This window comes from Pelophylax lessonae (genome assembly GCF_965119305.1).
Source record: "Pelophylax lessonae genome assembly, chromosome: 1".
NCBI classification, from domain to species: Eukaryota; Metazoa; Chordata; class Amphibia; order Anura; family Ranidae; genus Pelophylax; species Pelophylax lessonae.
Genome location: NC_138768.1, coordinates 294,808,623 through 294,823,750, shown reverse-complemented (window position 1 = coordinate 294,823,750; position 15,128 = coordinate 294,808,623). Strand labels below are relative to the sequence as shown.

General features: G+C 39.8%; 1 protein-coding gene across 1 annotated transcript in view; it reads left to right on the top strand.

The window, feature by feature from the left end:
- The window catches only part of GRK3 (G protein-coupled receptor kinase 3), a 539,783-nt gene that overhangs the window by 436,611 nt on the left and 88,044 nt on the right, over positions 1 to 15,128 (top strand). The window contains exons 11-12 of the mRNA XM_082258195.1: positions 3,778 to 3,908; positions 13,868 to 13,962. Coding sequence (XP_082114321.1) covers positions 3,778 to 3,908; positions 13,868 to 13,962 — 226 coding nt within the window. The remainder of the gene's footprint in view (positions 1 to 3,777; positions 3,909 to 13,867; positions 13,963 to 15,128) is intronic.

The window sequence follows — 15,128 nt, the reverse complement described above, 5'->3', positions numbered from 1 at the left end:
TTTAAAGGACACCCATGTTATTGTCCTCCAGTGGCAGTGGTGAAATTAGTACATTGTTTGGTTCACAGCCCATGGACATTTCTGTGATATCAGCATGTCTGTGTATTTGCTCCCTATAACTTTTGAGTTTGTCACCTTTTATGTCTGGGTCTTTTCCAGAGGCTCTGTTACATTCATTGCTGATCACAACCCAGCTGCCACTATGGCTTCAGGTTAAAAAAAATATTGCAATTTTTTTTTTAACAAGCCTTTTTACAGATTATCTTTTTTCTTTGTGGGATAAACTAAAACACAATTTTTCTATGGACTGCTTAATTTGTTCAAAAATGAAAGTATAACTTAAGGCTAAACTTTGTTTTTGTTTTTTTTTGTTTTGGACAGCGTGGAGATGGATTGGAACACCTATTAGGTTTTTATTGCTGTTGGTGTCCCTGTTAGGGATAGTCACCCTCTCTGTTTGTCTTGTTTACCATTGTCACTGAAAGAGAAAGTAAAAGAAAATCCCAAATTTGGACTGTCCTCACAAAATTAATAGAGGGAAAAGCTTCCAGTGGGGACACTAGTTCTAGGCCCTTGGGGGGCCCCAAGGAAATTCCCCTAATTTGCAGGGATTTTCTCTCACTTCCTGCTTGGCTATGGGACAGGAAATTAAGGTAAATCTCCCCAGTGGGACACAGATGGCAAAAAAAATCTGGCAGGGGTTATAACATCAAAAATAAAAAATAAAAAAACCTTTATTGTAGCAATTACTTCCTGGAATCCATCTCTCCTCCTGAAGACTTCTGAGATGTATGTCATTTGTGTAGGCATAGAAAACAGGAAGTAACTAAAGAAATGTAAAAAAAAAAGTTTAAAACAATATGATAAACTTTCCTATCTACAAACCCAATTCCAAAAAAGTTGGGACACTGTACAAATTGTGAGTAAAAAAGGAATGGACTAATTTACAAATCTTATAAACTTATATTTTATTCACAATATAATATAGATAACATCAAATGTTGAGTTAGACATTTTGAAATGTCATGCAAAATATTGGCTCATTTTGGATTTCATGAGAGCTACACATTCCAAAATAGTTGGGACAGGTAGCAATAAGAGGCCGAAAAAGTTAAATGTACATATAAGGAACAGCTGGAGGACCAATATGCAACTTACTAGGTCAATTGGCAACATGATTGGGTATAAAAAGAGCCTCTCGGAGTGGCAGTGTCTCTCAGAAGTCAAGATGGGCAGAGGATCGCCAATTTCCTCAATGCTGCGGCCAAAAATAGTGGAGCAATATCAGAAAGGAGTTTCTCAGAGAAAAATTGCAAAGAGTTTGAAGTTATCATCATCTACAGTGCATAATATCATCCAAAGATTCAGAGAATCTGGAACAATCTCTGTGCGTAAGGGTCAAGGCCGGAAAACCATACTGGATGCCCATGATCTTCGGGCCCTTAGACCGCACTGCATCACATACAGGAATGCTACTGTAATGGAAATCACAACATGGGCTCAGGAATACTTCCAGAAAACATTATCAGTGAACACAATCCACTGTGCCATTCGCCGTTGCCGGCTAAAACTCTATAGGCCAAAAAAGAAGCCATATCTAATCATGATCCAGAAGCTCAGGCGTTTTCTTTGGGCCAAGGCTCATTTAAAATGGACTGTGGCAAAAGTGGAAAACTGTTCAGTGGTCAGACGAATCAAAATTTGAAGTTCTTTTTGGAAAACTGGGACGCCATGTCATCCGGACTAAAGAGGACAACCCAAGTTGTTATCAGCGCTCAGTTCAGAAGCCTGCATCTCTGATGGTATGGGGTTGCATGAGTGTGTGTGGCATGGGCAGCTTACACATCTGGAAAGGCACCATCAATGCTGAAAGGTATATCCAAGTTCTAGAACAACATATGCTCCCATCCAGACGTCGTCTCTTTCAGGGAAGACCTTGCATTTTCCAACATGACAATGCCAGACCACATACTGCATCAATTACAACATCATGACTGCGTAGAAGAAGGATCCGGGTACTGAAATAGCCAGCCTGCAGTCCAGACCTTTCACCCATAGAAAACATTTGGCGCATCATAAAGAGGAAAATGCGACAAAGGCCTAAGACAGTTGAGCAATTAGAAGCCTGTATTAGACAAGAATGGGACAACATTACTATTCCTAAGCTTGAGCCACTTGTCTCCTCAGTCCCCAGACGTTTACAGACGTTATAAAATGAAGAGGCGATGCCACACAGTGGTAAACATGGCCTTGTCCCAACTTTTTTGAGATGTGTTGATGCCATGAAATTTAAAATCAACTTATTTTTCCCTTAAAATGATACATTTTCTCAGTTTAAACATTTGATATGTCATCTATGTTGCATTCTGAATAAAATATTGAAATTTGAAACTTCCACATCATTGCATTCTGTTTTTATTCACAATTTGTACAGTGTCCCAACTTTTTTGGAATTGGGTTTGTATTTAGCAATTCTAGCAGCATAAAGATTCAAAATAGAATGAAGTTTCACTTTAAACTGGTTGGTGAAGAGAACCAGCCAATAATTTACATATAGCAAAGAAAACATTTTAATACATGCATCTTGTTAGTAATGTAAAGTAGTACGAATATGGAGTTCTTTGATGTAAATTTTCTGGCTAGTCTTCTTTAAAGAAGCATGTTACATGCCTACTTTTTCTTCTGTCAAGTGTCATCCTGTTTGAGCTTACCCCTGCAATTTAGTCAGATACCTGAAGCTCATATGACGTGATGCACCATGGAAATAAAGCAGGTCAGGAACTGAGTATAGGAGTAGCACAGGAGCAGATAAATGGATCTGATTCCTAAAGTAACGTTTTTTTATTGTGGTGATGCAGTTATTCATTATTTTTTCAGTATATGGTAGCTACACATATGACTTATTTTTATGTGAGATACAGAGACAGTTTGTGGAAAGCAATTTTTTTTCGGTTAAGTACACTCACACTTGGTCAACCCTGATACCCTCACATGACATCTCTGTGGAGCCACGTACTTTCCTGCCCCAGCTTTACCAAGATATTCGCTGTGTAGCCTTCTTGACACCACATAAACTGTCATTGAAATTCTCGCTGGTCCTTCTTCAAACTCTGTTCTTTCCACTGGAAATTTCATGCACTGCTAGGACATACAGTTCAGGCCGCAAGAAAAGCTAATTTTTTTTTTTTTTAGATAAGGTATATTTCATGACTTATTTTATACCCAGTTGTTTTTCTAAACCGATTTAACAGCCCCCCATAAAAGTTGATACACTGTTAAGCTTTGTGTTTTATCTCGTCTTTTTGTTTCGTATGTAGAGCATGGATGAGCTTAGGTATGTTCAGATCCTAGTCCTACCTGAGTGAGCCTGCCAGGAAGCCCTTACTGTACTGAGCCAATCATAAGCAGCTGAGGCATTCCGTGCTCCGCAGCTGCACATACTGTGGACTTTTATATGTGCAGCTGCAGGGCCGGGAATGTCATGGCAGCTTAGGATTGGTCTAGTACAGTTACAGCTTCCTCGCAAGCTTGCTCTGGTGGATTTGGACTAGGATGCAAACACACCTGAACTCCTCTTTAAAGTTCATTCTATGACCTGTGCACAATAATGTCTTAAAAACTTCAGAGAATCTACAGCAGTGTTTTAATGTTGCATAAATACCATACTGCTTAAACTACTATTTCAATTGGACATTTTGGGTGAAACTGAAACCAATGACTTTGGTGGTGTATTTAGTTGTCAGATTTACATTTTTAAGTTTTCTTTTTTAATTTTAGGTGGGGATTTGCACTACCACCTCTCTCAACATGGTGTTTTCTCAGAGAAGGAGATGAGATTTTATGCTGCTGAAATTATCCTGGGCTTGGAACACATGCACAACCGCTTTGTAGTGTACAGAGACTTGAAGGTATGAATGTTGACTGTAGAAGATCATTAAGGCTTCATTTTGCCATGATCAGTCTTTCTGCTTTTTTTACTTTTCTGCAATTTTTACTATGCAAACTAACAGTATATTCTTTGAACAGCTATTGCTAAGATATTTACACTTTCAGGCAAGCTGTAATCCTTGTTTGGAAATTGAATTTTGGAAAATATGTACACTATATTATCAAAAGTATTGAGACACCTGCCTTTACACACACATGAACTGTAATGGCATCACAGTTTTATTCTGTAGGGTTCAGTATTCAGTTGGCCCACCCTTTGCAACTTTAACAGCTTCAACTATTCTGGGAAGGCTGTCCACAAGTTTTAGAAGTGTGTCTATGGGAATGTTTGACTATTCTTCCAGAAGCACATTCGTAAGGTCAGGCACTGATGTGGACGAGAAGGCCTGGCTCGCAGTCTCCACTCCAATTCATCCGAAAGATGTTCTATCGGGTTGAGGTCAGGACTCTGTTTAGGCCAGGTAAATTTCTCCACCCCAAACTCGCTCATCCATGTCTTTATGTACCTTTCTTTTTGCATTTGTGTGCAGTCCTGTTGAAACAGGAAGGGGCCATCCCCAAACTGTTCCCACAAAGTTGGGAACATGAAATTGTCCAAAATGCCTTGGTATGCTGACGTTTTAAGAGTTCCCTTCTCTTGAACTAAGGGGTCAAGCCCAACCCTTGAAAAACAACCCCACACCATAAGCCCCCCTCCACCAAATGATTTGGACCAGTGCACAAAGCAAGGTCCGTAAAGACATATAAGAGCGAGTTTGGGGTGTAGGAACTTGACTGGCCTGCACAGAGTCCTGACCCCAACCTGATGAAACACCTTTGGGATGAATTAGAGCGCAGACTGCAAACTAGACCTTCTCGTCCACATCAGTGCCTGACCTCACAAATGCGCTTCTGGGAGAATGGTCAAACATTCCCATAGACACATTCCAAAACCTTATGGACCCCCTTCCCATTGGAGTTGAAGCTGTTATAGCTGCAAAGGGTGGGCCAACTCAATGCTGAACCCTACGGACTAAGACTGGGATGACATTAAAGTTTGTGTGTAAAGGCAGGCATCCCAATACTTTTGGTAATATAGTGTATATGCAGAAAGTTTACACAAATAATTTGTATTAAACCTTCCTTAGCGCATAGGCCATGATCCAATGAAATATCCACAACATTGTTCCATGTAATGGACAAGTAAAAGAGGATGGTGGATGCATTTGTAATAAAGGGTTCAAGTTTTTAAACAAATGCAAACTATGTTGTTTAGCTTTGGGGCTTGTACTTGGGAGTTAAAAAGCACGCACATCTTCATCCAAATTCAATACAATCCTACAAATTAGAGTCTGTTACAGTATTAGAACTCTGGAGCGGTTTATGACTCTTAGATTGTATATAGTCCCAAGTTAACTTAGTAAAAATACCTTGTTATGACCTGTATTTACCAAAAGCAAGCTGTGTAACTGTGACACCATGGCTAGCTGACCTCCCTATAACATGGTAAGACTTGCTAAGTCCTAACAATGTGCTAGCAGTCTGTAAAGAATGCAAAAATTTACTGAATGAGGCTGTTTTCATTTTCTTTTGGAAATTACTATTAAAAAGGTACCACGTGTTCAGTTTTGAAAGTTTGATACCCCTCAGTTTAGTTTGATTCGGGCTTCTCTGGTACAGCCAAGAATTTAATTTATGTGAGCTTTTAACATGCTTTTATTGCTGGTTCTAGCAACCAGATGTGACAGCAAAGACTTACCAGATAGAAAAGCAATTATTAAAAGCAAATTAAGTTTTTCTTCTTCACAACTTGGCTGCATCACTTGTGACTAAAAGTTGTGTTTGCTAAAGATAGACACAAGACTAGGCAAGCCTTGCCCACTTCATGATGTTCATGATGAACGTCATCTATATTTCTTCAGCTCTCTCACCTTGTAACTAATATGGCTCAGTTTTACTGTTTCCTCAATATGCATTCATCCAATAAGTCTAGGATAACAGTTCAGCTACTGGTCATGGGGTAAGGCAGTGAGCAACAAGAAATATACAAAGATCCTTTCAGATTGTGGTTCCAGAAAGCATAACAAACACACTATTTCCTTTAGCTTTGTCCTCTCCTTTTTCTCAGTCACTCTGTTATGTTCACCAGCTGTGAGGCCCAGGTTTGTATTGCAGTTGTAACAATCTGCCTCAGCTTCTTGAAATCTAACTACTGTTTGCGATGCCAGTGTGAGGGCTGAAAATCCCTCAGGGCATTCAAGGGGATAAGTCTCAGGGCATTCTAACTCTTCCAGTGAAACAGTATGCTGGAAAAATGTCAGCCAGAGCAAGTCTGAATCCTCTTCTGTATCTCTTTAGACAATGTGGAGCTGTTGAAAGCTACTTTACATAGTAGTTTACTGATATTTGAAGTTTTATATGCTGCAAACTGCATTAGTGAATACAACCCCAATTCCAAAAAAGTTGGGATGCTGTGTAAAAATCTTTGTAATAACAGAATGCAATCTCATAAACCCATATTTTATTCACACTAGAAAATAGAAAACCTCTCAAATGCCTAAACTGAGAAAAAGTACTATTTTAGGAAACAAAAAAAGCCAATTATAAAATTGATGGCAGCAACACATCTCAAAAAAGTATGGCCAGGGCAACAAAAAAAACCTTGCAAAGTAAGTGATACTAACAAGAAAGAGCTGGAAGAACATTTTAGAACTAAGTAGATCTATTGGCAACAGGTCAGTAACATGATTGGGAATAAAAAAAAGCATAGATAGTCAGTATTCCAGAAGTAAAGATGGGCAGTTGTTCACCAATCTGTGAAAAGCTGCAGCTAAATATTGTCAAACAATTTCAGAATAATGTTCCTCAACAAAAATTTTCAAAGACTAAATATATCATCATAGTACATAATACTGTATCATTAAAAGATTCCGAAAGCCTGGAGAAATGTCTGTGCGGGACAAGGCCAAAATGCACTATTGAATGCCTGTTATCTTCAGGCCATCGGATTGCACTCCATTAAAAAAGAGGCATGATTGTGTGTTGGAAAACGCTGCATGGGCTCATGAATACTTCCAAAATGTGTCTGTGAACACATTTGCTGTGTCTTCCTATAATGCGAGGTAAAGCTCTATAATGCAAAGAAGTTGCCATATCTGAACATAATCCAGAAATGCCGCTGTCTTCTCTAGGCCAAAACGTATTGATAATGGTCTGTTGCAAAATTGAAAACTGTTCTGTGGCCAGACGAATTGAAATTTGACACTCCTTTTTGGCAACCGTGGGTGCCACATCCTCCAGACTAAAGAGGAGAGGGGGGATCTTCTGATTTTGTATATGCGCTCGGTTCAAAAGCCTGAATATCTGATAGTATGGGGGTACATAAGTGCATATGGAACGGGCAGCTTGCACATTTGGAAAGGCACCATCAATGCTGAAAGATATATCCAGGTTTTAGAGCAGCATATGCTCTCACCCAGATGACGTATGTTACCCGGAAGATATGAGATTTATGATACCTCAGACAATATTCAGGTTAAGAGAAATGGACAGAGGGCGCACCAGCCTAGCGCATTATCTTTAAAACAATTTATTGTAATAGACATGTATACACATTATACTCACAAAACATTTATGGAACACGGGCAATAAGCAATGAGGGACCACCAGGGGTCTCTACTGGGCATCCTCAGCTACCGCAGGCCGTAGAAGGATGTGGACCTCCAAAAAACTGCTTACGTGTTTCGGGGTGTTCCCCCTTCATCAGAGCTAGTTGGGGGAATGAGTGGTAGGGCATTTGTGTATTCCAAATGGTCACATGATCAAGTCCCAAAGCTCCACCCTTCGTGGGTGGGTCAAGAACAATATAAAGGTAAAGAAGCTCCCCCATGCTCCTTTTTATACACAGAGATGAAGAAAGTTTTTAATAAATTTGCCTTCTCTTTGTCCCCAGTCACCCACTCCTGATTATTTTGTAAAGGGCCTACATGCTCAGACCTAACCTTTTCACTATTAATATATTTGTGGTCAGTTTTTGATAGGAAAACAGAGGGACTGGCAGGAACACCAGGGATTTCACACAAAAGGAGCAATACAAAGAGAACAGGATACTTACAGCATACCATTTGTATGTTGCCCTTTTTGAAGAATCTGGTCCACAAGAGAAGACAATCAAATCTTCTAAATCGCCAACTTGTCTTCAATTAAATTACATATTTTATGGAGATGGGCACTGTGCTTGCTTTATAACATACAGCCTTTTCTTTATACAGTTAGTGAATACAGTAGTTATCCAACTCTTTGTATTTAAATGATATCTAAAGCCAAAAACAAAAACTACATCTGAGGATTGGTAATCTGCAATATATTTTTATATTTATGTTTAAACATGCTTATGTTTTAATGTTGTGAACAGACCCTTAGAGTGCTCATAAAAATTCCCATCAGGGTAGTCAGATATAATATATCGGTATATAGTCTAATTGGTTTATCTTGGAGCAGGGATCTAAGCACTGAATGCTTTTTGGCAAAGATCTTGCATACTGTTAACGCAAAGGCTAACAATCCAGGACAAGATCAGTATGCAGAAGGATGAGGGTTAATTAGTGTACAGTGGGGAAAATAATTATTTGATCCTCTGCAGATTTTGTAAGTTTTCCCATTTACAAAGAAATGAAGGGTCTATAATTTTTTATCATCTGTGTATTTTAAATGATAGAGACAGAATACCAACCAAAAATCCTGAAAAAACACATGATACAAATGTTATAAATTGAGTTGCAGTTCAGTGAGTAAAATAAGTATTTTATCCACAAGCAAAACATGACTTAGTACTTGGTGGAGAAGCCCTTGTTGGCAAGCACAGAAGTACGACTTTTCTTGTAGTTAGTAACCTAGTTTGTGCACATCTCAGGAGCGATTTTGGTCCATTCCTTTTTACAAATCTTCTCTAAATCCTTAAGGTTTCTTGGCTGTCTTATGGCAACTCAAAGTCTTTTGGGTCGTTGTCGTGGTGCAGAACCCCACCCATGACCCATCTTCAGTGTTCTGGCTGAGGGAAGAAGGTTCTAATCCAAGATTTTACAATACATGGCCCGTCCATTGGCTCCTCAATGTGGAGAAGTCGGTCTGTACCTTTTAGCAGAGAAACCGCTCCAAAGCATAATGTTTCCACCTCCGTGCTTGACTGTAGGGATGGTGTTCCTAGGGTCATAGTCAGCATTTTTCTTCCTCCAAACACGGCGAGTCCCCCTCCTCAAGAATGCACAAGTACAGTCATGCCAATGAACATCTAAATGATTCAGAGAAGGATTGGGAGAAAGTGCTGCGGTCAGATGAAACACAAAATTGATCTCTTTGGCATTAACTCGACTCGCCGGACGGAGCCATGCCAAGGCAAAAAAAGAATGGCTCATGAAGAAGCACATTAAGGTTATGGGGGTGGCCTAGTCAATCTCCAGACTTTAATCCTATAGAAGATTTATGGAGGAGGCTGAAACTTGGAGTTGCCAAGAGACAGCCAAGAAACCTTAAGTATTTAGAGAAGATCTGTAAAGAAGAGTGGACCAAAATCCCTCCTGAGATGTGTGCAAACCTGGTCACCAGCTACAAGAAATGTCTTACCTGTGTGCTTCTAAATATTTATTAAAAAGTGCAAGTGTTAAATTAAGATAAAAATAATAATAATAAAAAAACAATTATAATATTAAAAAATGTGTGCTTGCCAGCAAGGGGTTGTCCACCAAGTACTAAGTCATGCTTTGCTTGGGGATCAAATACTTTTTTTTACTCACTGAACTGCAACTTAATTGGTAGCGTTTTTATCATGTTTTTTCTGGATTTTTGTTTGATATTCTGTCTCTAGAATTTAAAATACACCTATGATAAAAATTATAGACCCTTCATTTCTTTGTAAGGGTGCAAAGTTACAAAATCTGCAGGGAATCAAATAATTAATTTCACCATTGTAAGAGTTAATGGGTTAAAGCATTTGCAAAGGTTCCATTTTTTTCTATTACGATTACAAACATGTCATACTTACCTGCTCTGTGCGATGTTTTTGCACAGGGCAGCCCTGACCCCCCTCTTCTCAGGTCCCCTGTCGGCACTCCTGGCCCCTCCCCCCTGCTGAGTGCCCCCATAGAAAGCTGCTTTCTCTGTGGGCACTCATGCCTGCTCGCTCCCGAGCCACTTCTGTGTGTCTGTGAGACATGCAAAGCATGGCTGGGCCTTGCCCCCGCCCCCTGCTCCCTCTTTACTGGCTGTGATTGACAGCAGTGGGAGCCAGTAAATAGGAAGAGACCCAGGAGAACTTATGCTTTTGTGCACATTGCTGGATCGGGCTCCGGGGAGTCTACAGCCTGGTAGATGTCCTGTGCATGTGTAGCCTTTACTGGTGTTGCTTAAGACTTGTACCTTAAGAACCCCACATTCATATTTTTTTTTACCACATTGCAGAGTTGGATTAGATAATAGCTTACTATTCTTCATTTAACATATGCATTCGAGCCGTAGCCTAATTTTTAGACTGTTTTGTCCTGTATGGTTTGGATTCAAAGCCATGATGTTTATTTGCATTGCAAGACATCTCTGCACCATGTGACCCCCACCTCCCTTTAGAACTCTTCAAGCTGTGTGTCTGATGCTTCTGAGCCAAAAAAAAAAAAGAAAGGATTCATAAATAAACTCCTCATTGGTGTGCCAAAAAACTAGTGCTGTCAGATTAATGGGCCTGCAGTGCAATTCAAGATGAGCACGCAACATTGATTATCTGGGTCACAGAAAACTTTCTCTTTCAGAACTAGGTGAATTGAGTAAACCAAAGGAAAAATGTGTGCCATAAGTTAGCATAAGACAGTTGTATTCAAAATGATTCTTATACCTATGTTAACAGTCAAGCATCCATGTTGGCAGGAAGAAATATACTTAGTTATTTAGCTCTTTAAAGTTTTAAACTTCAAGAGATTAGACAACTTTAACTTTGGCAGAAGAAACGTGTATAAAATATATAAAATTCAAGGTTGACATAGGGAATTCCAACTAAATAATATTAGAGCTAAATAATATTAGAGCAGGTGTAGGTAGCCTTATAACTCCAGCTGGGGTGAAACTACAAATCCCATCATGTTTCTGCAGTGCAATGCCTTATGGGATTTGTCCTGCAGTGCAATGCCTTATGGGATTTGTAGTTTCACCACAGCTGGAGTGCCAAGGTTGCCTACTCCTGCATTAAAACCAAGTCTAATTTTGAACCTGCTGAAGCCACAGCATGTTGTCTTTTCATTTCTACTTTCATCCTCCTGTTTTTCTCAAGTTCCAAAGCTTTTTTTTTTTTTTTTTTTTTTTTTTTACCAAGTACAGGAAATTCTTTAAATGGATAATGGTATATACTGCACATGCCAAAGATTGACCTTCATATTAGAAACCTGCCAAGCCAAAAAATGCAATTATGAAATTTGGACTTCCAAGGTATATCGAATTAAAGCAGTAGTAAACTCTGCTTTTTGTCTTGTATCTATAGGTAAGCCTATATTAAGGTTTTTCTGTAGTTTATATCTCCTAAATGTGCACCATTTAGGAGATATTTACATGTATAGCAACCAATGACATTACCAGCGCATGCGCATTGCGCTCTCATACTCGAGTATGCCTACAATTGAGAGAACTGTGCCACTTTCTTGACATTCTGCACACATGAGCTGGAGTGATGTCATCATGGCCTGGCTATTCAAACAGCTGGAGCCCAGAAGGAAGGCCAGGTGAAAATTGAATCCCCATCAGCAATAGCAGCGAGACGCTGCTGGTGGGATAATTTTTTTTTAGGTGAGCTTGCCATATTGTGCTAGTATGCAGAACATCCTAGAACATTATGACATTACTTGCTTGGGGACCTTTTTTTACATCCACTTCCTGACCACGCTATAGCCAAATAAAGGCTACAGCGCGGCCTGCCAGTTCTGGGTTCTGGGAGGGCGTCATAAGATGTCCTCCTGTGATTGCACCAGCTGCAGCACATGGGCGGCGCACTCTGTGATCGCTGTGTCCTTAGGACACAGCTGATCACAGATTGGGGTAAAGGGCCAATCACAGCATCCCTTTATTACATAATCAGCTGTGTCCAATGACAGCTGTTCACGATATAAACACAAGCCGGTTATCGACATTCCTTTCCTCACACTGTGGCTGCTTTGTAACCAACATTTTTGGGAAGAAGTCAGCAGCCATCTTATTTCTTTCAGGTATCCTTGAAAATCTGATCGCAAAACCTTTTCCTTAGTAAACAAACATTATGTTTTTACAGCGATAGGTGCAGAAAAATGCAGTGCTTATTGTCATGGGAAGCATTCTCTCCCCTAGTAATTCAATCTGTTAAATTCGCACAAGGCCACATAATTAAACAATTTCAATGATACTACTTGGTCTTATGTATTTTTCCCAGATGTAATACATGGAAGAACAAGTACTAGATTTTTTTCTTTCTTGCCTCAGCTAAAGCGTGAACGGTCAGACTCAAACTGCTTTATTGGATGCCCTTATTATGGCGGTGCAGCGTATGCAATAGCAACTTTCCCCTCACGGAGAAGTTCAGAGTTGCACCTAAATACTTGCAAAATTCTTGGCAATGTAACAGAACAACATAATATCAACTATAGTACACTGGCTTTATTTCACTAATAATAATATATAAATATACCTACAGTACAAATGAATTTAGGTAGCTGAACTCTATAACTAGACACTGCAAGAACATTTGACTCTGAAGTGTGACCTTGTATAAAATGGGCAAATATTAAGACATACAATACAGGAGAGAGTGAGAATAGGCTTCTGATCCATCATTCCTGGAAGTTAGGAGCACCAATCCAATACTTATAAAGCTTACACAGAGAAAATGACTGACATGCAGTGGTACCTGCTATGTGCTGACAACGCCAGATTTATGAAGTATATTGTTATTAAGTATGAGTGAATTTATGTTTATTATGAATAGATGATATTCCTTAGGAAATCCTGCAGGCCTCTAAAGTGGGTCCCCCCTGCTTGACTAGAATGCCTTACCAGGTCTGTAGAATGACAGGCTACCAAGTTTAAATCAAACATCTTTAGCATGATCCAAATAAAAATCACACTTTGGTACTAACAACACTCTAAGTTGGAAAAATCTCATTGACCAACATCTTTTGGCTACAGATAATTTGATTATTGCATGACTAGACTTGTTTTCCAGGTGTCAAGGATCCACAAATGTGATTTTTTTTTTCACATTGAATTGGCTTTCATAAACTTGAAATGTTGTTTTTCGCTTTTAAGAGGATAGTTAAGTATTAGATTGAGATTTTATATACACACACAATATTTGACAGTGGTGGGCGGGCTGTTTGGACTCCACTCCATACTTCTCCTCTCCTGAATTCTTCCCAATTACCTTTTGAGATATACTGTATACTAATTATTTAAGGCTAGTACACCCTCCCCCTCTCAAAGTTCCACAAACTGATATGCGTTTACTTTTAGTATGTAGTATGTTTTATGTAGACTCCTTATTGCAGTACTATAAGATTTCCTTAGGAAAAATTATTTGTCGCACAGCTACTAATGAGTATAATTAAGTCTCACTGTTTATGTATCTTTGATCCTGTGCACTATACAAATGCATAGTTGACAAATAATATAATGTGAGAAACGTGTACACATTGCTTGTTATATTTTTGTCTATGCTTTATTATAAGTTTGTGTTTGATGCTAAAAAAAATAGCTTCAATCATGTAATGATAATCTAAGGAATTTCACAGTGGTAAGACTAAGATATTTTACATGAGTTTTGATGGACAGGCAGGAGAAGTCTCATTATATTAACTACGTTCACATAGATTTACTAGTCTTTGCTGTAATTGTATAACTATGCTTAATTATATTGATTTTCCTCTCCTTCCTTTTTCAGCCAGCAAATATTCTGTTAGATGAACACGGGCATGTGAGGATATCAGACTTGGGTCTTGCGTGTGACTTTTCCAAGAAGAAACCTCATGCTAGTGTGTAAGTATTTTCATCGCTGATCACAAGGCTTGTTCACACCTGTGCAATTTGAAGCTTCACAAGAAGTTCAAATGTACAACTCTACTTAAGGCCCCTTTCACACAGGCGGACCGTTCAGATCCGCCTGTCCGTTTTTTTTGGCGGACAGGCGGATTCCTATGGGGCATCGGATGTCAGCGGAGACATGTCCGCTGACATCCAATCCGTCAAATCTGGATGGATGGAAACCCTATTTTCCATCCGTCGATCGGATCGGATGGCATCGGATGAGAACGGACCGACGGTCCATTCCCATCCGATTTCCCCCATAGAGATGCATGGGGAACTGACAGCTGTGTCTCCGCACACAGCACGGAGACACAGCTGTCCTCCTCCTGCTCAGCGGGGGATCGGCGGCTCGATCCCCCGCTGAGAAAAACGGACTCTGTCCAACGGATGGAGTGTGTGAAAGGAGCCTTAGTCTCACTCCTCTTATCATACTTGGACAATCCGAGTGCTGGCTACTGTATCCCATCTCCACTCTTCATAAAAGATAATGGAAAATATCAGCTGCACTCCAAGCTTAACTTCTCTTGCTGTATTTGTTTGTCAGAAAAGTGACTGCGTGCATGTCTTTACCTAAAAACCAACCTACCTTGACACGTTTTACCACTCCTGGCCTGCTCACAAGGAGAGAGGAACCCCATCCCATTTATAGATTTTGTGAATATGCAAGAATATATTCTCAAGATTGTCTATTAGCAGATGTGTATGGTTTGAAAATAGATGAGCTTATCAGTACATAAGACTTTATAGCTGTAATAAATTTACTTCAGTAATCTAAGGCTGGCCAATTGCATGTTCAGTTTTCTCATACAATTTTCCTTTAGATTTACCCAAAACCATATACTATGAGGTCAAACAAACTAAACTACTTTCAATTGTATCCAAATAGGCAAGCCCTTGCACTACATAGTTTAAGGCAGGGCCCAACAAATCCCAGGTGCCATGTCGACCAGAGACCGCGTCCTGGCTCCTGGGCTGCTGCCAGCCCACTCTTTGCAACTCCAGATGAGCTGGACATGCAACTCGGAGCACCAGGCAGCCAATCCTTCTCTCCACCCTGGCTTTCCAGTAGTGTGATGTCCGGCTGTGAGTGCCATTGGAGGGGAGGGGGTCGGCCACTG